At 38.6% G+C, this 26433-nt stretch overlaps 1 protein-coding gene across 1 annotated transcript in view; it reads left to right on the top strand.

The window, feature by feature from the left end:
- The first annotated feature begins 931 nt into the window (after positions 1 to 931).
- Positions 932 to 26433, top strand: part of tnksa (tankyrase, TRF1-interacting ankyrin-related ADP-ribose polymerase a) — a 76958-nt gene continuing 51456 nt past the window's right edge. The window contains exons 1-3 of the mRNA XM_066645606.1: positions 932 to 1456; positions 4344 to 4568; positions 11858 to 11953. Coding sequence (XP_066501703.1) covers positions 943 to 1456; positions 4344 to 4568; positions 11858 to 11953 — 835 coding nt within the window. The 5' untranslated portion in view covers positions 932 to 942. The remainder of the gene's footprint in view (positions 1457 to 4343; positions 4569 to 11857; positions 11954 to 26433) is intronic.

A 26433-nucleotide genomic window follows, 5' to 3' on the forward strand; every position in this document is an offset into this window, starting at 1 on the left:
TGAGTGTTTGATTACATTTAGCTATAAAACATCGGTGAGGTCAGGTACTGGATGATTAGTTCTAGATTTCAAATTCAACTGCACACATTTTAAAGATGCCTAATGGCACTCCTTCAGTTCCAAAGATAAACTGTGTCACAGTCCAACAAGGGGGGCTTGATAACACTGTAGCAAGTGATTGGAATTGTCTGTGACCTATGGGTGGGCAACCCACATTCTTGTGGCTGCTGTATGGTTTAGTGATATTCTTGATCAAAAACACATGACAACACATTAGAATGACTGATTAATTTATTTTTTAGTTAGAAATTATGCTTCTATACTATTCCTGCGGTCATCAGATAAATCCCCCAAATCTCATAACCTATACCCTCCTCCAAAAGTTACATAGTGTAGTTTCTCCAGTGCAAGGTGAAACTAAAATTGGTTTATTATGCTCAAGAACCCTGCTGATTGAAAGGGTTCAGCAAAAGAGTTGAATGTTTATTTCAAACATAATTTTTTTTTCTATCGTATGAAAACAATGTTGTGTTAAACAGTTTATTTTGACAGGAGCACATCTTTAAATATCATTTTTGTAGACTGTTCTAGTATGGTGGTGCAACAGGTAGTGTTACTGTCATACAGCTCCAGATTCCTGGGGTTGTGGGTTCAAACCCTTTTCCGTGTGACTGTCTGTGAGGAGTTACGTGTTCTACCCGTGTGTGTCATTCTACATTTGCCAGAATTCTCCACTTATTTATTTGTATGATATTCTATAATTTTTTATTATATTGTTTATTGGTAAAAAACAGACAAAACAAACATATAACTAGCACTAGTTAAAGCGCTGTGTCTGATTTTGTACTCGGAATAATCCTGCAACCGGAAGCTTGCTACCGATTCTTGGCGGAAGTCCTCCAGAGCTATTTTGTTGCCTGCTAGAGGGGGATAGTGGTGAAAATGGCGGCGTCTCGTCGCGCTGCTCAACAGCAGCAGCAACAACAACAACAACCACAACAACAACAACCATCACCACCACAGGACCAGAGGAGTTTGTCTTCTCCGCCGCGTGTCGCTCCCAGTCCGCTGTCTCCGCCCGGGTCTCCGGTGAGCGGCGGGGCTGGGGCTGCAGCAGAGCCGCGGGACGGTGGGACAAGTGATCCCGAGGCCAGCCCGCAGTCTCCCGACGGCCGCGCCGCGCTGCTCAGCTCCAGCAGCGGCAGCAGCTCCTCCTCTAGTAGCGGCAGTAGCTCCTCCACCCCTGCCGCCGCCAGCAGCGCCTCCAGCCCGGACTCCAACTCTTCCAGCCCCGCAGGAACAGGAGCTGGAGCCGCGGGAGGAGGCGCCTTCAGGGAGCTTTTCGAGGCCTGCCGAAATGGAGACGTGTCTCGGGTGAAGAGGCTGGTGGACTCGGTTAACGTTAACGCAAAAGACATGGCCGGTCGCAAATCAACTCCGCTTCACTTCGCTGCGGGTAAACCTATATTTCTTCGCCATGTTATCACTCTTATCACTCGATAGATAGATGTTTAAGAACAACCTGGTGTCGGGAACCCCAATTAATTGTAGATTGAGATCGAGAAACCAAATGAATTGCTGTGCCAAACAAATATTGTAACGTTATACTTTTTCTGTGTGTACTGATGGCATAGATTATTACAAACAGGTCTTCAGTACTTCTGTTTAGTTTGATTTAATCGAATCAAGTTTGTGATTTATTTCGAATTTTGATGCCGTTTTGAACGTGGTACTAACACACTGCAAAATCAGATGTTTTGAAATATCGTGTCACGCGTTCTACACCGTAAAATAATAATGATGCACATGTAAATAATGTTATGACATCGAAGCATCAACTAACTCAAAGCTACTGAATAAACGAGACGCCGTTTATAAACTTTTTAAAAAGTTGTTTACTCATCAATACTAAGTTAATTGTACCAACTAAGCTCACCAAAATATCAAAGTTGAACGGATCTATTGGAAAAATACAAGATTAATATCTCATTTGAAAGTGTATACATTATTTCATGTACATTTTACAATATAAAGATATTTTATAAATATGTCAAAAATCTGGCATGGACTATATTGGTAGTGGCACAATCTAAGCCCATGTGTGTTCCAAATAAACCACATCATGATTTATTGAAGGAAAAAACGTATTTACGATTATTTACGAATAAATAAAACAGCAACATATTAATTCCATAACGTGTTAAGTATTTGAAAAATATACACCCTCTCACTTTAGTTAATGCATGTTTGCTCTCTTCTGTCACCTGAAGTAATGACTCTCACCATCAGAAAATTAACACAGAAACATGAGCATATATTTAATAAAGAACTTCACAAGAACAAAGGTTTAATTATAATTTCATCTCATGCAGTTATTTTATTAGACAGCTGACTTCATTGCGCTGTCTGTTTTCTGTAGTTTTTTCTTTTAGTAATTTGTCCCTTTGGAAATAAATGGTGCAGATTAACTGATGCTAATACAATGGTTCTCAGCAATGTGTAGAAAACTGTCACAGAGAGAGTGGAGTGAACTTATGAATTCAATAACGAAGATTATGAGTTATATAAGTTCATAATGAGAGGAACTCCTCACTGTAACATAGGGATTGGCTTAAATGGAGCATACTGGGATTAAATGGATTCATAATGACTAATGATAAAAAAGGCTGTTACTTAAAGTTATATTTGCAAAATCATGCAGTGTTAATATTATGTGGACTAAGCGTTGTATTAATTATTAATTTGCCTTCAAACACAAACATTAAGTTATTCTCATTCAATCTTAGCTTGGTTGGCTGCTTTTTGTAGTTCTTGTACTATTCAATACTGATCTTACAGTAAAGCAAACATAAAAACTATTCAAATGTCCAGAACAATTCAGGATTTTTTTATTTAGTAGACTAATGTAAAATGAACCAGAAAACCCTCAGTGTTCAAACTTGATCAGTGTAATTATTTCGCCGTGTATCTCTAGGGCTGTCGCGGTGAAAGAATTTCCCGCGCTGTGTTTTAACAGGGTTCAAAACTGCGATTATACGATATTATTGCTCCAATAATTAATCTAATTCAACCTGATTCTAGTGCTGCACTCCTAATTGTCACATGGTATCGGCCTGAACTGTTCCTTTTGAGGCTTCTCCATGACTCAGGGCTGGAGGAGGATGTTGGGCATCCATAGCTGGATTATAGGTAGCTAGATGAGATCTCAAATTTCGGATTTCCCTGGTTCACAGTGACCTTTCTGGTACAGATTTTGCATACTGCCTTTTCTAAATTGCCTGGCTCTCACTTTTCATTTGGTTGAAAGCTGAAATGCTCCCAAACTTTCGAAGTTGCATTTGGTTTTGTGACTAGTTTTTTGCCATTGTATCCATTTTGTAAAAAGAAGACTGACATTCAGCCGTTCAGATGCCAACAGTTGGGAAAACATTCATTACACACACATGCACACACACACACTGGCTGGTTCATAGCGCTGTATTAATGTATTGCGGTTAGTGCGACAGCCCTATGTATCTCTAAATGAAGCTAAGGTGTTAACCTTTAGGTTTGCTTTGTTTGCTGCCTCGTAAAAGTCATCTTTCTACATGAAGGGAAATGGCATAATGTTTTTCATGATTTTGTAGAAGGTCCTTTGAGAAAACCTCCACATAAGAAGGAGTAACTCTATAGTGTTAATAATAAAGGACATGGAAATACCAGAGTGCTGGATCGGTTAAAATAATGAGTAGCACAAAATATAAATCTCTTTTTATTAATGGATATGAAATCTAGTCAAAGACACTGCCATATGGGATTGTTTGTGTGGGAAGTGTTTTTTTGGGTGGGTTGTTTAAAACATTATTGTTTTTGTTTTGTAACTGTCCTCATTACTTCCAGTTAAGCTAGTTAACTTAACGCTCTCTCCTTTTCACCAAGAAGCAGAATTGTTTTTCGGATGTGCATGAGTTTGTTTTCCAGTCCTCATTAATCCTTCAATAATGGTTCTCACCTATTAAACCTCAGAAGCATTTTGATTGCACAGCTGATGGAAAATGGACATTGTGGTTAAAAAAAAAACATAATCTGTTTTTGTACATGAATGAACCAAAACTAGTTCATTAACAAGAATGGGAACTTGTTTGTGTTTTACGATCCTGTACTCAGATATTTTAGACAGTATTTATGAAGTTCTTGCAGACCAAAATAGCATTTTTTTCCTGCTGTTTTTTAATACACTGACCAGTTTGAGAAACTGGATCTAAATTTAAATTTACAGTAGCTTTTTTGTTTTTCTTCACCTTCAGCAAGAAAATATAAGTGTTACCTAAGATTTAGTTCTAATTGTACAACATTCTGTCCAGGTTTTGGAAGAAAAGATGTAGTGGAGCATCTTCTACAGACAGGGGCAAACGTCCATGCCCGAGATGATGGTGGTTTGATCCCCCTACACAATGCCTGCTCTTTCGGCCATGCTGAAGTTGTCAGCTTGTTGCTGTGCCAAGGAGCTGACCCCAATGCTAGAGACAACTGGAACTACACTCCTCTACATGAAGCTGCCATTAAGGGCAAAATTGACGTTTGTATTGGTAAGTGTCTCGTTTTTGTTTTCCACAAAACATTTTTTTAACCAGTAGAACCATTGTCTTTAATTTACAAAATGGTTGTTTAAGATGCTACGTTATTTCATTTATTTATGTTTTAGGCATTTGCAAGTTTTTTTCATTTATTCTGAATTCTCCACTAAAATTATGTGAATTTATTCATGCAAACATACTGTCAAGTTAAGTACTTCATCACTGTAATTGCCAATGTTTTTAACTAGGACACCATAATCGCAGAGATATTTCCAAACACATGTTTGTGAGCATGGGAGATGCATGGTTTTAATTTTGAGCAGTTTAGCCTGAGGAATTGTTTTCAATAAGGGTTAACCATGTGGCATTTTTCTTGATTAGGTTTGGTGTCTGACAGTCTTACAGATGTTAATAAGTTTCTCACTGCTTGGTATTCATGAGAAATTTAAATTTGCTTCTTGGTGGTGAAAAGGCAACACAGTGTCTTTCTAGATTCAAGTCTTCTATTTGCCCTCAGCGAAATGTTTACTTTTCAAAACAAATTTTCCTCCGTAGTGTCTCCCTGGCTGTGATTTCTTCATCACTAGTGAATGTGTTTCAGTGCGTTAAATTGTAAGCTTGGATTATTATTCTATTGGTAATTGTAATTTTATTACATGTTAATTAACAGGCAAATATTCACTGACCAAAATGCCATTCTTATCCACATAAAGGCTAAATGTTTGAGAAATTGTACTTCTCAATACGGAAGTATAAGATTGAAGCTTTTTTTTCTTTCTTGGACATTTATAAATTTTAATAAACAGTGTTACAATCTACAGAAGCAAGTTTATCTGCGATTACTAATGCTTCTTCCCCACATGAACTCCAGGGAATCTTTAGAGAATCTCCAGAGTATCGGGTCCGTAGCGGTTGTTCACACATGCAGTGCACAACGGGAGATTTTCAGCGTCTGGCATGCTCCCTCAGGAGAAACTCTGGAACATTTCCCGTTCTGTTCTCACATGCGCTGACTTGGACTTCACCTCGAGTCTTTACTAGAGCGCGAGGAGTGAGTATTGCGGGTGGTCGCATTCACACATACAGCCCCTTCTGGTAAACCCTGGAATATTTCTGGATTACCGTGCATGTGTGAAAAGGGCATAAACAACTCAACATGTTCTGAGGCAAGTGATTATTTAGGCATGCGTGGTAATCCGGTTGTCCAGAGTTTATCCACAACGTTTGTCTCGGACCTTACCCGGACTTTCTTTCTCACACCTTTGTAAAGGTACCGGTAAAGTCCAAGTCACAGCATGTGAGAATGGGGTGGGAAATGTGGTGGGAGTTTCTCCTGCATGCCACGCCTCAAACCTGTGTTTCATTTCCTGCTGAGAGAGCACGTCTGATGCAGAAAATCTCCCGTGACATCTCCGGACCCAATTTCTCTAGAAATTCTCCAGAATATATGTGTGAAAGGAGCAATAGTTGGGGTTGAACAGATTATTTATATATTGATGTCTATTTTAGCACTGTAGATTTTTGTAGAAAAACGATGTTGTGTATTTGTTCCTCTCACACTGATTTTCACAGAGGACACAACACCCAAAACAATGTGACAGATGTTTTTGGTGGTGACATGGCATTTGGAAAGAGCGACTTTTTCAAAGAGTCAGCAGAGCTACACACATTTCACACGGAGTGGTCTGTGACAGTAAAGTAATGCTTCAGTAAAAGCATTTGTTCTGTATATAGTGGTTCAACACGTTTGGATTTCTTTCCAAACTGTAACTGTTCAGCTGTTTCCAAGGAAAGGAATACCTTTGTTTGCAATCGGAATAATCTATTAGTTCCACACAGGTGTCTGGATATGCTGTAATTTTACTGTGAAATTGAGCGTTGGAATCTAGTTGTACAGGAGGAGTAAATCCCTCCTTGTCCTGTACCTGTGATTATTCTCTGGAAGAAGATAAATTATATTTGAAAACCACTGTCCTGAACCACTTGGAATAGTGCTGACTAATACAGTGATTTGAAAACAGCTTTTGGTAAATTGAACATATCTGCAGACATTTAATTTAGTTTTTTAAATTAGCCAAAACATGAGCTGATGGAAAAAGAGTTGGGTGCTTCATATTCTCCTCCTATAGCGCTACTTCGCCACTACTGTGAGCAGATGTCAAGCTATACGCACTGGACCGAATGCACCAAGCACTGAATGAGACCAGGCCAGGGGAAAATTCTGTAACTGATTTTGTTAATCGAGCTAATTATTCAGTTGTAACTAGGGATGCACCGATACCCCTTTTTCCATTCTAATACAGATACCGATATTTCATGTTTAGGTATCTGCCGATACTGAGTACCGATATCAACTCTATCTATTTTAACTACAATATAAATCCAGATATTTATATTGATGTAATTACAGATTTTATTTTCTTAAAGCAGTGTTCTGTTTCGCTAATAAGACATAATGAGCTTGAATGAACAACATTTACTTCTTTATTAACTGCACTAATTAACTAATTAAAGTTCCAAACCCATGAAAAAATAAATGTTTTCACAAAGTTGTAACAAGTAAAAGTAGGATGAAATAGTCTAGCTTGACTGAACAGCTTTTTACACTTTCACGAGGATGTTTGTCGCAACTTTGAAATGCATTTTCTAAGGACTGCTGCTGAGCTGTGTTAGCGTGCTTCTTTGTGGCTGCTTGAATTAATCAGTGATCTTTGGCACTCCTTAAGCTGCGGTTACACTGCACGACTTTTAGCTCGATTTTACTTTTTTTTTTGCCTCAAACTCACGTTTCTGTCCTGTTGCAGCATATGAAACATTTGATTTTTTTTTTCCTAGTCTACTTTGGACATAGTCACATAGTATAAACTCTCCACCAACTCAAGGCTGGACGAGTCCCTTCAACAGCCAATGAGAACAGAGCGTAGAAGGGAAACACATTAGTGTATAGTGGTGATAGTAAAACTATGAATAACTATGATGTACTACATAGTGCTGTGAGCACATATCCCCAAAAAATGAGAATTACCAATAGGAGAACAACATACTGTTACAGCCTTTATTCCAACTGTATTCTAATATTCTGTTCCACCTTAAATGACGTAACACTGTAGGGCACTATGGCTACCACTGTTTCGGAACCATTTAAGATGGAATGTAGCACAACTATGTGCTATTCTACCAATCTCCAGCTCCTGCTGAAGTGTGTAGAGACTGCGCTGACTATGTTTTCCCATCCACAACTCAGAGATTATGTATTTTGTGGATCTAAACAAACAATAACCGCAGCGAGTTGAAGGTCTATGTCTCCAAGGAAACGCAAGTTGAGTGTTTGTTTGGGGAGTTTGGGGTCATGTAGTGTGTTATCCCCAGTCATGTAGTGTATTTGATGTTTTTCCAGTCTCAGTAAAAATCGACAAAAACAGTCATGTAGTGTGTAATACCCAATTTGTTAATAATCTGCCCCAACTTTAAATTTGAACTGCATCATACGCGTGACTATCTGCTTCATGGGGTGTGTGCTACATGTAGGGAATGGTGAGTAGTGGGCCATTTCCAAGACACCTATGGTATCAGTGCTCTCTGTAGCCGATATTGATACTGTGTTTATGTGCTGGTATCTGTGCCAATACTTATACGGTATCATTGATACTTACAATATCATATGATATTGATAGTATATCAGTGCATCACTAGTTGTAATGTAACCTCTAACCTTTTTTTAAGGCAGACTTCTCATAGTCTTTAACCTCCGATCAGTCTCAGTACCTAAGGAATAATAAACCTGTTCAACTTTAGGAGTCACTGACTGACTCTTAAAGTTGGAACGCGCATGCGTGAGTAGGAACGCGAGTTCAGCCGCTTTCACAGAGAGAACTTGAGGTGGCTCTACTACACCGTCTGTTGTTAGTTCAGCCATATTTCACATTCTGGTTTGTGAACCAGAAAATTTAGTTCCCAGTTGGAACTTAAGAACAGTAGGTTCTTCAGTGCGAAACACTTTAATAGGGAAGTAATACATATTTCATGCAATTGAAACACAGCAGTTAGAGGTAGCACTCAATACCTGATATTGATACCTGAGATGGGGGCGGATATAAATTAAAGACATATGTTTTGAAAATTGGTTCATTAACTGATGTTTTTAGTTTGAAATATTTCTTCAAAAATATTTCCTTGGTTCACCTTGTTCTTACTTGCTGAGGTGCAGGATTCTGCTGTTAGGCACCTTAAATTGCAACCTTGGTTGACAGACCCCCAGTCTTTATCTATCCCAGAGGTTTCATCACCCCTGCCCTTTGATCATAATGAATAAATAATCTCCCTTCACTGTACTAATTAGGGTCGGCGCTAGTCTCCAGTCATTAATTTCTGCACCCATCCACACAAAGCTGCAGGAGGGCAATTTAAAATTGGAGGTCATTTGCTGTCAATCCAAGTTCAAAGATGAATGACGATAATGGTGACAGTATGTCTCTCTTTTTGCCATGGCCCTGACCTGCCTACTGGATGAACAGGTCTGCTGTCTTTACTGCTGCTGGTGATGAATGACTAAAGAAGCATTGGCTATAGCAGAACACAGGGCAGTGACGCAGTGGATGATGCAGCTGCTGCTGCTCTCCTTTAGCTTTAAGCCATAGACGCTTGCTGATTTATTTATTTTTTCTCACACTGTGTGTTTATTTACATGCACATATGACCATGCTGTCTTAAACAATACATCTTACATCAGTTTTAGTTTTCCTTCCCTTTTGAAGTGCTCCGGTGGCTGTCAGAATGGATGATTTTCATCCAGTGCTCATTTGCCGTTGTCAGTCTTGTTTCTCGCTTAATGTTCGGAGAGTTTTAATGAACAGCCTTTGTCATGTCAGCTGGTCGGCCTGTGTTTCAGAGCTGCTCTTAACCCTGATGACAGCAGAGTCATGTGCATTGTGATGCATTAACCAAAACACTCCTACTCTTCCAGAAGCTTTCTATTTCCCTGCCCTCTCAGTGCCTGGCTGTAATTATACCACTTTTCTGATCACATCCTAACCAGCAATTATGGTGGGTCTGCATGTCAGCTCTCTGGCACAGAGGTCTCTTAGAGCAGTTGTGGATCTCACGGTAACACCTGTTTCAAAGCTGCTCTTGGCCACTCACACCATTTGCAGCCGTGGTTGGGCAGACAAACTCATCAGCTTTTACATTCCGGTTGCTCAGTTGCTTTTACCCGCCATGGCACGTGAATATTAATGTGGGCTACTCTTTTTATGAAAGAAATAAGTGAAATATCAAATCTCATCACAGTTTTGTTTTTAATATACATATTCACAAACATGAATAGAAGAACAAAGGTAACAATGAAGGAAAAACAAAACGTTTTTGTTCTTCTTCTCCCCTGTAACTAATCTGATATCAGGTGACACTATCTGGACAAAGTCAGCAAAAACGCTGGATCGAGTGTCAGTAAGAGAAAAGCCTGAATTTGATTCTGTCCTGTACCAAATATAGCCCATAAACGCACATACATTGTCATTTCTTGTGGTAAGGTATTTTTTCCAGTATAAGAAAGCCTACTTTTAGATCTTAGTTTATCTGATGCAGAAACCTAACCCGTTTTTCCCCTTAAAATGACATGTAATTTTGAGAAGCCGGGGTTAGAAATTTTTGGAGAAAGTTTAAGAGCCAGATTGTTAACGGTCTAATTTTGTTGCTCATCATTACCCCTGAATTTAAACAAAATATACATGTATTCGCATGTAACAGCTTCATCCTGACCAGCATTACAGTGGCCCCAACACAGTATCATTGAGCACCACACAAAAACACACCCTGGACAGAGTGCTAGTTCATCGCACAGTCAGTTGATGAACACTTTTGGCGAAACCAATGCCGGCACAGGGACCACAGTCCTCAAAAACTCATCACTATACACTATAGTCTCATCGCTGCTTTATGACCCCAGGCAGAATGGCCAAGGGTGGCGGTTATAGCGAAGCTGCTCCGGCTCTCCACCTCACGCCTCATCTGATAGATAGCTAGGCTGCTGGAGGCACGCTGGCGAATTTTAATCACCTCACCGCTGTCATCTTTCTGACATTACACACCCCCACAAACACCATCACCATTCCACTCCACAGCCCACCACTCAAGTGCTTTCATGACAGTGGTGTATGCAAATGTGTTTTCTGTGGGTCTTTTATTGCATATTCATTTGACTGAGGGGACTTATGGATGCAGCGTTGTGTCCCACTTAAAGCGTTTTTTCTTCTTTCTTTTTTTCAGAGAAATATGTTACTGTCATATCATATTTCCAGACAGCACAGAGCTTGTCAGAATTGGACTTCTTTGTAAAATGGCAAAATGGACGACCTATGAGTCACCAAAGTGCCAGCAGCATCATGATTACAAACATGTCCATTTTCTTTTTACACCTTGTTTTTTTGGAGCTCTGGCTCCAGCGTTCTTGGCCGAATATCAAAGCAAAGAATGCAAAACCACTACGGTGTTTGTTTTGGAGATATTTTCAATCTCTCCACTTTTGAGCAGTAGAATCTCTTGCATCAACATTAGCATGACTAGTGCACAGGAGCATGGAGAAAGAGGTAGAGAGTGAGTCTGTGTAATTGCCCCTCGGGCTAGTGATAGTGCAGATGTGTTTTAGAATGGAAGCCTACGCTGTGAAGCGGAGAAAGAGCGAGCGAGAGAGGGAGGGAGTACGTGAGGGTGCACGTGAGGGGGGGGGGTGATAGTGAGGAGGGACGTAGCTAGGGCAGAGGGAGGGGAGGTGTGAATATGTGTGCATGCTTGCGTTGTTGTTGAGAGAGAGAGAGAGAGGGAAAGAGAGTGAGCGAAGGAGAGAGGAGTGCAGACAGTTGAGGGACGCTGGCCACTGTAGGTGCGCTGCTGGCTGTAGGAGACTAAAAAGCAGAGCACTACAAAACAGCACAGTGGCTCTCTTTTCTTCTCATTTCCCTTCCTCTCTCTCTCTCTCTCTCGCTCAGTCTCTGGAGGCCAGGCATGGGGGAAAGGGAAAGGATCTGGGAAAAACAGACTTTGATATTCCACTCTCATACCTGAGCTCCAGTCACATGCTCCTGCCTGAAGTCGGACTCCCTCAGTAACATGGGCTTTTTTCCTCTGTCTCACTGCAGTGCGAGCCGTGCGTTAGTGCAGGCTGATTTCGGCGCCGTGCCGCTGTGCGATGTGTGTATGTGTCTGCAGCATGCCGAGGAGAGCACTGGCCGTCAGTGGAGGCAGCGGCCCCGCTACTAGCTTGTGCCTGCCTGAGTTACGCTACTGTCTGTGTTTCCCCTGTACAGTGCTGCTCCAGCACGGCGCTGACCCAAACATCCGCAACACAGATGGAAAGTCTGCCCTGGACCTTGCTGACCCTTCCGCCAAAGCTGTCTTGACAGGTGAGTCCATTGCAAACTTGTCATACCTTCTTTACTCTCTCTCTCTTGTTGCCTTGCTTTATACACTTTCTTTTACACTCTATCAAAAGTGCCCTCTCGTCTGTCTATTTTCCCTTTCTCTCACGCTCTCCAGATTCTCTCATATCTGTCATCTCTCCACTTACTCACCCCTGTTGTGGCCTAACTTTCTTTACTTTCTTTTTTTTCTATTTGATCTTGTTCTGTTTTCCTTTCTTCTGTCTCTAACTCTTATTTAATTTCTCTCTCTCTCTTTCTGCCCCCCATTTTCTCGCTTACATGCTCTTATACACTCTTCTCCAACTGCCCTTTCTCCCTTCTTTCCTTTTTTCTCTCATTTACATTCCTTCACACACTCACTATTTTTTCTGTGTAACTGCTATTTTCTCTTTCTCATAGCTCTCCTCTCTCTCTTCTGTCTGCTCTACATTGTGTTCTTGTTTATTTCCCTCTCTCAGTCTCTCCCTCCCTCTTGCTCTGCCTACTGGCTTGAAAATGTCCAGTGTTTATGTTCTGCTTGAGAATGTATGCTGCAGGAGTGTTGCTGTATTTGCAGTGCTGCTATGTGTCTCTCTTTCTCCCTGCTCTTACACTGCCCCCCCCTTCTTTCTCTCTCACACCCTCCTTCATGTTTTTGGGCAGCGATCAGAGATTCATACATAATGAGGCTGCTGTACTTATCTTCACACACACAGTGCCTCTCATGCACATTCTGCTTCTGTTTACTCTGTGTTACATCATATCATCCCTGGTTAATACATTAATGACACGCAGGGAGCTGTGGATATGTGTAATTTAGCTTGCTGAGAACAATCCTGAGTCCAACAAGTATCTCACCCCTCAAATCTCTCTCTCTCTCTCTCTCTCTCTCTCTCTCTCTCACACATTCAGTACAACACATTTGGTAGATAGTGCTCTTTTAAAATGTGAGATTTTAAAATAATTTGGTATAAAGTTGCTTGTTAGATATGCAGCTTTGAAAGAAACCATAGACGCTTAACTGCTAAAAGCAACTACAGAGTCTGAATGTAGTTAGAAAGATAAGGGTCATCCACCTTGACGAAATGCAATTGAAACTTGTGGCAAAGAAACACTTTATAGTGCAGTGCATTTAATTTAGCGAATAAGAACTTCTCTAACTGAACTGATTAGTAGACTCTTAAGCTTCCTTCAAGTATGTCTGCAGTGCCCTAAATGAGCTCTTCAAAAAATTGATTTCTTGAAAATGGCGTCCTTACGGCAGCTGGGATCAGAACAGATATTATTACTCATTTATCACCCGCTGTGTAATTCAGCTTGAAAAATATTCCTTCTCAAATTAAATGAGTGTTAGATATTTTTTTTACCTCCCAACAGAGAATGAACAAGAGTGATAATACTGCACAGTTGGATTTAATAAGATGCTATATTTGTCAGGGCAGTTTAAAGTCTAATGCCTGACACATTCTCCTGGGGGTAAGCAAGGTTAATGGCATTGCTGTAAAGCTTAGTCCTAACCTTAAAAATGTGTATTATAAGGTCCACTCTAAATGTTCTCTTATAAATACGGAAAATGTTTATTTGAGCACACATTTCTATGATCTCAAACTGAATATGCTATTTGAAGGTCTTGTAGGTCTGTTGCACACTGCGCATATATATATATATATAATTTTTTTTTCTTTTCTGTTAAGAAAAATCCACTTTCACATTTTGATAATGATGGCAGGGACATGCTTGGGGTGTGTGTGTGTGTGTGTGTGTGTACTCTAGCTACTCAGGTATTTCGTGTAATTGTTATAGATCCACTTTCCTTATTCCCTGCTGGTGTCTAGGCTATCTCACTAACCCTGCAGTTCTCAGGGATTTATTTGAGCCTGGGTGCTTGCCTCATATCGTCTAGGACCAAGAAGATGCAGTCATATTTGCTAAGCTTTTATTATCAATACATAGAACCTTTAAATTCAGTGTCATCTTTCTGATTTGACTAAAGTATGTAAAAGACAAGACCAACATTAAATTCCTGTTCAAATGACCATTAAATATTAATATAGTTTTTTTAGTACCAGTACATACTTAACATGTGTTTCGTCACTGTCCAGCGAAAAACATGTTCCTCCAAAGTAGTAACGTTTTATAGAAGAAAAATTTTCATTGTCTTTCAGTGGAAGTCAATTTACATTTTTGAGCATTTCTATTTATCATTCATCAGGGCATTTTTCACACAATGTGAATGAGGGCTGTTGTGTTCAGATGATAAACTAAAAATTGATAGATGTTCTTGTTTAGACAATGCCAATATACAACATATAATATCAAATATTATAGGAGTTGCTTCCATTTCCTGCTTTACAGTCTTAGTAATCCCAAAACACTGAGTGAGGCTGAGCTCTTGGCCTAGGGCTTTAAAAAAAATGTTGGGGAAATTTAGCCAAAAAATGTACACACAGTTATGTCCCATTAATATTTAATATTTTTGGTAATAATAGCAGAGGTTAGATTATATTGCCCAAAGCACCAGAGCACAAACAGAGCTTTGTTCATTCAGTTTCCTAAATGTAGCATTGTTAGTTGGATTTCTTTTTATTCAAATGTAATTCTGATGCAGCTATTAGTTAGGCAGTTTCCAGTATGTCACTTGTACAGTGCCGAAAATAAATTATATGGCTTGGAAATACTGTAGAAACAGAATAATGGGTGTAGAAGATTTTGCACTATGGCTGCTTTTCTGTGGGTCACTGAAAGATCAGCACATTTCCTGCTGAAATCTAAACTTTAGCATTTTAACAATAATATTTCCTTTTCCTTTTCGTCAATTTCACAATTCACCATGTCATATACTTAAAATATGCTTCTTGATTTCATGTAAAATGTAATGATCCACTGATTTTTCTCCATGTGCTAGTGAGAAGTGAAAAATATGTTGATTCGCCTCCTCCAACCACTCCTGCTGAATATATATATATATATATTATATATATAAAATGCATGCAAGGACAAGATATTAGTATATTTATTTAGAGTTCATTCATCATGGAATTATCACATAGTGTGAAGGACAGTGGCAGTGTTCAAATGATGTAGTAACTAAAAATCCATACAAATGGAAAAACGTTTTTAATTTTAACATGACGATATATATCTGTCAAAAGAGCGGCGAGAAAGGCTCAAAGTCCAAATACGGAAAAATTAGCTTCTGAAAATTCTAGCTGTTCTCTTTTGTGTTTTATTGTAGTTACAAATTCACTCTTATTCATTTTACACTGTAAAATTGTCCCAGACAGGAGAATGCAAAGATATGAAGCCTTGCAAAAATTGTAATTACACGAAAGGCTTCAGATATTCAGCAACAGGGTGATTATAAAAAAAAACAAACCCTATAAATAATGTTGTCAAATCCTTAAACAGATGTTGTGCTGTTTATTATGTGATAAGAGTTCATTAATGCTGCTTTGATTATTACTGAATATTTTTCTGAAATGACACTGCATTTTACAGCTGGGTGTATAAACAGTGGACTCTGAGAGGATGAGACATGAGCACACTTGATACTTTCCTATAGTTCAGTGTCATACTCCATTGCGGTGCCTCATCTTTAGCATTATCCCTTTTCCCTTGGTGTTAGCATGAATGTGGCAGTTTTCTTTTAAGTACTGTATTTTGGTTCTGCTACCTTGGAGCACACTTGGTGGATGCCGTTGCTTAGTGATTATATTTGACGCGATACATAGTCCCAGAGAACCAGCACCCCACTGTGATTACAATTTTAGAAGCACCTTGGGCCTGTTATGTTCCTCTGGATCTGAAATTGATTGTTACATGCACTGCTGTTGCTGTTAAACAGAGTGAGAATAATACTTTGAAACACTTAAAAGATGTCATTTCAGAAAACAGGAGATTGTAGAATGTGTAAGAAATTGGATTAAATTTTAAAATGTAAATAAGCTAATGTAAAATAATAATAATAAAAAAAATCCCATGTCTTTTAGCTGGTGTCTTTTAGTTTTGTGACTTAATGTACATCTGTGCCTGTTGATATGTGTTTAATTCAAAATTTCACAAATGTCAGAACTCATTTGTATTTCTGTGGAAGACTTTCAGAGATTTCTCAGCCTTTTCAGCTCTCTTGTTGAAAAGATGGTCCCTGTGTCTTCTCACTTAAAGCAGCATAGCAGAAAATCTATTTTCAGCTAATGACAAACTTTAGTCAGAATTGAAACTAGGTCATGCATACTTTTAACTTTTTACTGTTTTCAGTAGACAGCAAAGTTCTGATTTCTTTTCTAAATGATCCCTCTCTCCTGAACTACATTTGGAACTTTATTTGGGAAACACTTTATGACTTTGACTGTGCTTGTATATCACTGTCTATAAATGTTATGTCATCTTTTTTCCTGTCAAGTTGGTACTTACGTGAAAAAAAAACCAAGACATTTCACATTATTCCATATTCCTCCACAGCAGCCAGAAGAAACTAATGTTTCATTTGAAAGATGTATATATTATATGGTCGATAAAAGGTACCAACATTAATTAACATGAAAATGTTACTGTTAAAATTATATCTTATTTTCATGATCTCAAGTTTTCTCGTGTAAATGAGTCACTTGCTTGTCATTTCAACACAGTGATTCAGTTTTGTAGTTTGGTATGTACAGACAATAACAGCCTCCCCATGATCATGCACTCTCCTGAACTGCCTGATGTTTATATACATTTCTCTAGAGATTTTCCAGAGCTCATGTGCAAAATAAACATTGGTGAAAATGTAAGGAGTGGTTATATATATATATATATATATATATATATATATATATATATATATATATATATATATATATATATATATATATATATAATGGTTGACTTAACTAAATATAAATTTGTTTATAAACTAAACATAAATTTTGAGATTCTAAGAGAACATTTGTTGTTTTCCTACAAACTTTTATGCACATTTTGTATATCCTTATGTTCTGATTTGAATGACTTAAGATGTTTTGTACTTTGCATGCATTATCCCTGGTGACTTGCAATTGTAATTTATGCATTTATTTGCATAAATTAGCATGATTTGACTGGAAAGAACTATTACAACTTTATGCATGATTTTGTTCTTAATTTCTTGCTTTAAAGTGCTACTCCAATCTTGCGTTATTTTCTAGAATTGCCCTATAGAACCTGTTCTTCTGTTTTGAAAATGACATCTTTTGGCAAGGTGGGACCACAGGCTACAGTGCAGTTAATCAAAGTGTGTCCGCTGAGTATTTATAACTTGCATTTTTATACATTTACTGCAGCATTCTTTGATTTGATTATGCATACGTTGTTTGTAACTTTACATTTGTTCATTTGAACATGGTAAGAATGTCTATGGCATTTTGCATGTCATGCCTTATTGGATGAATTGTAAAAAATGAGATTCTTATGAGAAGGATGGCGCAGCATGGTTCAATTCCAAGGGCATGTTTTTTAATGACATTGTCTCATAAAGACAGCTTAACTGCTCATTGTTAATAGCAAAAATTCAGAATTTAGGGTGCAGAAAGCAGGCAAGGCAAAGTAGTGCCTGTTTTACAGCAATGCAGTGTTTGGTTTCTATGCGGCTATCTTGCTAGAGGGAATTTAGATTTTCTGAAAGAACTTTGTGCTGACATTCAGTCAAGGCAGAGAGCATGTTGACATCTAGTTTATATAAAATTTGTGAAGGTTTTGTTCACTTGTGTTTTCTCAAAGCTTGGCTTGAATTGTTCTGTGATATTACAGGTGAGGGCATATGGCAGGTCTTGGCCATGTTTGCTGACAGTCCACGTCCTTTCTGCTCTGCTGCTCTTAGGTGATGGCCAACTGCTTGATCTTTGAAAAGCGCTATATATTTGTGTCGTAGGTTGCCTGGTGGAAAGGACCACTACCTTATGCTTTTCAAAGGTCTACACAAAGAAAACAGTATTTCATACAAGACTGTTATCTTCTGTCTTTTCATTGTCTTCTCTTTTGTTGTTTTTGGCCAATGTTTGTACTTGATAGGATTTGAAATAAGAATGACTGTTTTTGTTTATACAGTTGATTTTTTTTAATTGAAGCCATTTTCTTCCTGGTCAATTAAGGCTTGGAATTGATCCACAGACTTTGCTCCAGTGGGTGGGTCATCTAGTCATTTTATCTAAGCATTGGCTGTGAATCTCTGTGGCTGTGCACAATTTAGTAGGGATGTGCCGATTTGTATTTATTTTTTGGCTGATACGATTACCAATAATTAGCTCCTTGGAGTAGCCAGAACGGATAGTAATCAATAATTTTATCATTTTGTAATTAAAGCAAAACCACATTGAATTAAAGCAAAAAAAAAAAAAATACTGTAAAAGGCTGGAGGGTGTTTATAATATTGGCAGTTTTTTTTGCCATGTCTTGCATAGTTGTTGAGTTAGCACGTTTAAATATATATATTTTTAATCAACCCAAATGCTTTTTGTTATGTAAATTAAAATATATATCATGTGTAATCTTGCATTTTACCAGTTGTTGTATCTAAAAAGCCAAGTTGATGGACAACATTTTTAAAATGTTAGTGACTTTGACATTCTAAGAGAAAGTACATTTCTGTACTTTTTAATTTTTTCCTTTAAAATTTATTAGGTGTAGTTCATTTATACCTTTATCAAAGATTTACTGCTGGTTCCGCATGAATGGTTTATAGAGGGACTCTAATTAAGGCAGCACAGTTTTTTTTTTTTTTGTAGAGCGAGGGAGAGAGCGGCATAAAGCAGATCTGAGAGGGAGAGTGTGTTTGAGCAAGTGTTTGTAATAGTTTATCATTGTGTTTCAATAATACATTCAGACGCTGAATGAATCTATTTTCAAGTGGTATTTGAGAATATCTTTCTGTCGTTTAACCTGCTCTTTGTGTGTGTTTACACTGCTGTGTGTGTGTGTGTGTGTGTGTGCGTGTATTGAGTCTCGCTGATACTTTTAAATAAGATTTCACCACAGAGAAATTTAATCCCAGAGACTGTTCTCTGCAGAAACTGTGAAAAACGTCCACACGGCAGACAAATTACAGGCGACTGTGCATATGCACAAGCACAAAAAGGCGCCAAGTTATCGGTTGTAATTTTGGCTAAAATTCCAATATCGGACGCATAACAATAATTACAAAAAACCACATATCGGCAAATAATATGTTGGCTGCCGATATATCATGCATCACTATTATTTAGCACTATTAATCTCCCCTTACTATTCCTGACTATAAATTATAACAGTATTGTTCAAAGGTGTGAAGGCTGTCTTTCTATTTACCTGTAGTGGCTTTGAACCAGAGAGTTTGTATCTCTCTCTGAATAATTCATGTCCTACTGAAGTTTTTATCTAGAGTGTCCTGAAGGCTTCAGTGTTGACATTCTCTGTAAAGGCTGGTTTATAGTTTTACAAAGATCCACCTAAATGGGTGTTGCGATGTGGGTGTCAAACAAATGTTTGTATAGTTGTCATCCAATATCTTTGAACATAATTTGAATCACTGCACTAGAGGCAGCTTTCAGACCAGAATGCAGAAAAATGAGCAATGAAGCAGAAAGTCTCACTCAGTTGTATGGATTGAATTGAAGCAGGAGAAAACTGGGAATAAGGTAGTTTTATACATTTATGTACATTACAGGAACATGTGGAATGATTACACTGTACCCGCAGGTAGTGCTGGGTAACAATCTCCATTTGTTTTCTGATCAATTTTTGCTTGATATTGATGATAAGCTTTGGGCAATGGAGTTCAATAAGTGTTCGTTTCTACTCCCCGTTAGCACTGCCCAAGGATGATAGAGTTCTGGAATAAGGGGCACATAAACATGCTATTATGGAGAGGCCAAGGGCACTGAGCTTGGTGCACAAGGACAAGTATCATTTCCTTGTGCGAGATAGTTCTTTTCTTTGAGCGAAATGGTTTTACCTGCTTGCGAGAGCACTTTTCGGCATACAAAGTGTTTTTTTTTTCCCCCTCTTCCCCCTTCTCTCTCTCTCTTCCTTCCCTCCCTTGGTGTTTTTTTTTTCTGCCCACGGATTTTAAATCAAATTAAGTGTAGTGTTTACAGTTCAGAAAAAAAAAATATTGTTATTCTTTCTATTTTTATAAATGCTTGGGATGGTAATGCCGTAAACATTTATGTGCCAAAGATATGGAAAACAGATGACTTATTTTATGGTAAGAATATAATGATAAAAGTGAGGGTTTATTAAGTGGGGAGATGAAACAGAAATCAAAACCCATTTCATATGATACAGTATACAGTGGTGCGAAAGACTGCAGTTGATTGCAGTTGTTGCTGTTAAGGGCGGCTCTTTTCACACAGGGCCATGTAGGTTTGGATTTTTTTTTCTCCCTTAATAATAAAAACCTTCATTTAAAAACTGCTTTTTGTGTTTACTTGTGTTGTCTTTGACTAACGTTTACATTTGTTTGATGATCTGAAACATTTAAGAGTGACAAACATGCACAAAAATATGAAATCTTGAAGAGGACAAACACTTTTCCCACCACTGTATTAATCCCTTAATACAGATATAATTGACATAACTCTATAGTATAACCTTGGACAACACTCTCTCTGACAAGCTGCATGGTGCCAACTGGCATTAGCCTGCTTTCTGTTCTATGCTAGAGCTTGTGTCAAGTTCTGCAGAGGTTTTTACAGCACCCTCTGGTTTAATTTAGAGTTCGGATATGTCTTTTGTTTTCAGTGGAATTAGACATATATATAGAGTATGAGATGTAATAGAAAATCTAATAGATTTTTTTAGACATATAGAACATATTCAGTCAATTAGATGTTCTTTCATTTCTCATGCTCAGTGTCTGCACAATCTGCATTGTCTGTGCTGCAGTGACACTGACACGTGGTATTAGTGTGTGTTACCCTGGTACAAGTGGATCAGACACAGCAGCACTGCCCAGGTTTTTAAAAATTGTGTCCAATCACAGCTGTGTCTGATCCACTGGTATCAATGCAGCACACACTAACGCAGCATTAACACATCAGTGTTACTGCATCTCTGAGAGAGATCCACCACCAAAATCATATGTGCTCTGTGGTGGTCTTGTGGGGGTCCTGACCGTTTGATGAACAGGGTGGTAACAGTTTATACAGAGCAAAAGATGGAGTACAGTCTGTAATTATAGATCTAAAGTGCTCCCATATGATCAGTGGAGCTGGGAAAATGGACATGTAGTGTAGACACAAGGTGGTCATGATGTTATGGATGATTGGTGTAGATGTGCAAATTGTCTGATATATTTGACTTGTAAATCTGCCCACTTTATACAAATGAACTGTGTAGTTCCATACAGTGCTTTCGCTCATGCTCTACTGCGCTGCTGTTTCAGCTCACTCTTCTTCAGCTCTGTCTGTTTATGCACACCTGTGTTCTCTCGGCCACATTCATATCCTTCCTTATCTGCTGTTTCACAGTTATAGAGTTTTCTCTGATAAAAATCCACATTTTCCGAGTCTAGTTTGGAATAAAAAAGGTAATTTAGTTTTGCTGATAAAGCAGTTGGTGGAGCTTTAATAATGGGAGTTCATGGAACCATTTTAGAGAAAGGACTATCTTAGGCAACATTAACTTCAATTAATTACTTCGCTTAATGGTATTCAGAGGCTGCTTGCTAGTGGGAGTAATGCTGATCAATTCTCTTTACTGGACAGTAGACTGTTAAGTCCCTATAATCAGCCGCTCTGTCTTTCTGACTAAGGGTCGCTGGTGTGTAATAAGGCCGTAATAAGGTATAATTGCTCTGCTTTTCAGTTTTTTATTTCATTAGTGTTTCATCATCAGACAGGCAAAGGTGGCCCAATGTCAGGCTTATGTAGATGTTACAGGACTTCCTGAACCGTAGTTTCTTTTGAATGTATACGTTTTATCATTTGTGAGCAGAATAATAGAATTTTTTGTTGTATATGAATTGTTTTTGATTAATGAAAAGGTTAATTGCTTGTCAGATGCTGAGAAATCGCACAGTTTCTTGGAACAGCATTTTTGACTCCAGACATGCTGCGTTAGAAAGGGGGCAGGCATCACTGGTCACCATCAAGTGGGCACAAATTCAGATGAAATCTCATGCAGTTTAATAAAACATTATTATTGTTTTTTAAATGAGATAAATCGCTGCTCTATCCAGTAGCATTTTAGGCACCTATATCTGCATTTATTACTGAGCTTTGCCTCATGTGCCTGAAATGAAGATCATCGATTTTTTTCACAAGGAATAGACCATTTTTTTCTCTTATGGTGTTCAAATTCCCTGTGGTCAGTATGGAATCTACAGACATACATATGACATAAACAGACCATATTGGTGTTTCAAATTGCTGTGCACAGAGCCCGGTGCCTTTGCCTTTGCACAGCAAGGTTTCCCAGAGTAATTTATCTCACCTAAGGAGAGCTACCATGCGCTGAAGGCTTTGCTTTGATTTAGAAGTCTGTTTTCTCCCATCAGGAGTAATTTCCAGTGCCACACAGGCTAATTGCACAGGGAGCTGGAATCATGTGGCTTGCTTTTTTTTTTTTTTTTTTTAAACTGAAGGAATCAGAATGGGGGCTGTCTGTCTCAGTAAAGCTGCGAGTGTGCCTCAGCCTCACAGTGCCCCCCAGTGGGAGTGGCTCACTGTGGGCTTTGGACAGAATCGCTCTGACAAAGCAGATTGCTTTCAACAAACGAACTGCATCCTGCTGTTTCTCTAAGCCAGGCTTTGGATACATGATCTGTGGCAGTTCATTATTCTTTCAATGTGACTTTTTTAAAGAAGAACTTCAAACGAATAAGGAAGAAAAATGGTATTAAAACAGTTGAGAGACACAGATTTCTTGGTTGTTTAATTTGGTTGCAATGCTTGCATCATTAATAGCCGCTGTTTTCCCTTTTCTGGGCGGTTAATGAGATGTCAGCAGCTCTGCATGCAAATGGTTTCTCTTAAACAAGTGCAACCTTGGTATTCACATTGTCATTATGATTAGATCCCAAAGGGATCTGCTGCTTCAGTCTATGTGGTCTCTTCTGAGTTGGAGGCTCCAGCACACAGCGACTGTTGGCAGTAGCGAATGTATTTGAGGGTGCGGGACACGTCTCAGCTGGCCTGGGAAAGCTGCCTGTTTCCGGGCAGGTGGCGCAGGGCTCTGGCCTGGCCCTGTAGAGAAAGTGAGCAGATTAGCGAGTGGCCAGGCTCTGAGGCACATCCCCCAGCTTACTCGTAGAGCTTTCTCAAAGCCAGCACTTTTAAATGGGCCCTCTGTGCTGCTGGCACAGGATGCTTACACTGTGATCACTCACACAGCCCGCAAGAGCCATCCATTGTAAACAAGCTAAAACCAGTTGAGGGAAAAGTAGGAGCAGTTAAAGAAGGAGAACTTGGAAAGGAAGGAAATCTGAATGGACCTGGCAGTGAATTGCTTTATGCTTTAAAGGTTACTACTTAGTATCTTTTACAAATATTCAGTGCTTTTGTGTTATGCAGTTTAATGCATGTGGACATTACAGAGAAAGACTGAGAATAAAGCAATCAGACATTTCTGCACCTTCTGATACTTCAGTTTCATTCACTGGGTTGTAATAATTCACTGAGTCGTCTCTTATTCCCAGTTCGAGGAGGATAAACCTTATTACAGCATGAACATAATCCTTTTGTGTGCCTGCAGTGAGATTATATTATAGACCAGAAGTAGGTTTAGCATAGCTCTGACTACTGTTCTGGCATTAGTAATGCAGCCTGGAGGATGAAACCTGGTATATGCAACCGCTAGCAGGCTCAGTTGAAAAATGTCAATTATTGTCTAAATGCAAATTGTTTCGAAGCAAATGAGCTGAATGATCATAAAACATTTGATTGATTTGGAAATTTAATTAATTTTTGAAAGGAATCACTGTATGAAATATTTTTTCAATAATGTTTAGTTCTTATTTATTATCATTTTTAAGTATTTACTTCTTAACTTATGAGGATGTTTAGATCTATTCCGTGCATGTGTCAGTCACAGGGCTAGTGCTGTATCACTGAGTGACTCTGCTCCTTATCCCTGATGGCTCATTGATTACTGGTGTGTCTGTCTTTCGATCAGCTCCCTGATGAATGCTCATAGCCCTGAGAATCCCCCCACAAACTCCCCCAAACAAATGCTCATTCGTCTTGATCTGTGTTGCCATGAGAACATGCAGATATGCATATGGTAGGCTGTCACTGCCCCATTTCCTTTTTTTCTTCTAGGTCCATAACATGATTAATTTGTTATAGATGTAACTATCCTACTGTTCATTGCTTGTACCAGGAGGGCCAACCCCTTTGTAAATAAGCAGGTTTTTAAAAAATAAATCCAAAATGCATTTTCATGTACAGTCACTCTGCCAACTGCCCTTGTTGATATTTTTCAGCTCCTTGATGGAAAGTGATTAATCTTCCGGTGCTATCGGTTGCCCTCGGAGGGTGTTATCACCTAGCTGTAATTGCTTAGTTTTACACATGGCTGAGCCTCTGCTTGGACTGACTGGTCGGTAGAATTATAGACAACGCTGAAGGAAGAGGGACACAAATAATGAGCTCAGTTATCAGGATCTACAGTCTGTGAGGTGGGCAGTGAGTGCACTGTGCAGTACAACCCGATTTACTTTATTTGAACTCATTAGGGTCACTCTTTTCTTGTATTTCCTACTGGCTTTTAGTGGTCCCCCAGCTGTAACAAAAAAATCATTAAGAAGAATTGACTAAAATCTTTGCCTCTGCATTCATGAGGTACTTTTGCTGTGAACGTGACCTTTCTTAGTGTAGTAACCTAAACCATGCACCACTTGCAGCCAATTATAGCAGTTGTCTTTGGGTAGTATGCTTGTTAATGCTTTAGCCATTTAACTTGTGTTAGTAAGCTGCACCGTTGAACTCTCAATTCTCTCCTGTAAAAAATGGCTTGTGATTTAAAGACTATATCTGATCAGTATAACAAGAGGTTTTTGTTTTTGTGAATTGCAATTGCTGAAGCAAATAGCACTAAACAAAAATTCTCTCCTAAAATCTCAACACTTATTTGCCCTCAGGTGTTTCAAGATTCTGCTTGTATTTGCATAAGCAAATTGAAAATATCTTTGCATAATTGAATTTTTTCTTTTCTGATGGTGTTTGGAAAACTTTGAGCATTGGTCGGTCTGGCAAGCTCTTAAAAAGCGGCAAAAATTAAAAATAGTCTATGGCAATTGAGTTGAACACTTCACTTTAGACGAGCATCAAATGTAGTGTGTTTGACTTACCCTTCTAATGCACCACAAGAAGAAATTGTGTTTTTTCTACTAAAGTCCAATTCAGAAATGTCTCTGATGCGTAGTTTAAGTAATTAATTATAGTAAATGGTGTATTATGTATTCCCAAAAACCTGGCTATAAAGCTGTTTTGACAGCAACATTTTTTGAAATTTACTGACAGCTGAAGTCTCTAGAGGAAGTCGAGAGAGCGAGCTCAGGTGGATTGTTCTCAATGGCTGAACCTCCAATTCCCAGCTCTCTGCTTTGCAGAAGGGATCCTCCATTCCATCAGTTAGCTTTGCTTCTGTCTCTGGACTCTGATACTTCCATGTCTAGTCTCAAGGTCTTTTCATTTGGAGTCAGTGATCCGAAGGAGTAGGTTTTTCATGTTTGTTAAAATCACAAGCCACAATGCTATCATTTAAGTTTCAGGTCTTGTCAGAAGTGTCATCCATCTCTTTTTGCTGTGTTCTGTTAGACTTCTCAGTGCAATAAGCACCCTCGCGCTCCCGGTCATGGAGTAAATTAACTGAAATGACCACTGCAGCTTTACTCAGTCTTGCCTCCTTTTTGTGTTGGTTATTTGCTGGAAAGTGAAATGAATGAGTGAACACATTTGTATCAGCTTCTAGGATTTAGCTGTTATCGGTGCTTGCTGCTTAGCTGGTCAGTTTTCATCATTGATGACGGAGATATGTCTTTGTGTACCATTGAAATAGAGTGGTGTAGTTATATCTGGATGGTCTGTTCTTGACTGTGGATCACTGCTAAAGAGCACAGGCAAAAGCAGGGGTTGTAATATTTAGGGGTGTCAAAAATTTAAATAATGAACCGTGATATAATTGTGATAAATTGTTTTACAAATACTATTTTCAAAAGTTTGGATGAGGTGTAACATGTAAATTAAAAAAGAGTCTTATGATAAGCAAATGCAAATGTAAACACAGTATTTAATTGAAAATAGTTCAAATAATATATATGTATATTCAACATTTTAAATGTTAAAACTGAGAAATGCACATTTTGAATTCCAGAAAACGTTGGTATGGTGCAACAAAATACAACAAAAACAAATTAGTTTAATTGGCAATAGGTCAATGACATGGTTGGGTTTAAGAAGACCCATCTCAGAGAGGGTGAATTTTACATAAGTAAAAATGGCAAAAGGGTTCACCACTCTGTGAAAGACTGCATGGGCAAATAATGCAAC

This window comes from Hoplias malabaricus, chromosome 15 (genome assembly GCF_029633855.1).
Source record: "Hoplias malabaricus isolate fHopMal1 chromosome 15, fHopMal1.hap1, whole genome shotgun sequence".
Classification (NCBI taxonomy): domain Eukaryota; kingdom Metazoa; phylum Chordata; class Actinopteri; order Characiformes; family Erythrinidae; genus Hoplias; species Hoplias malabaricus.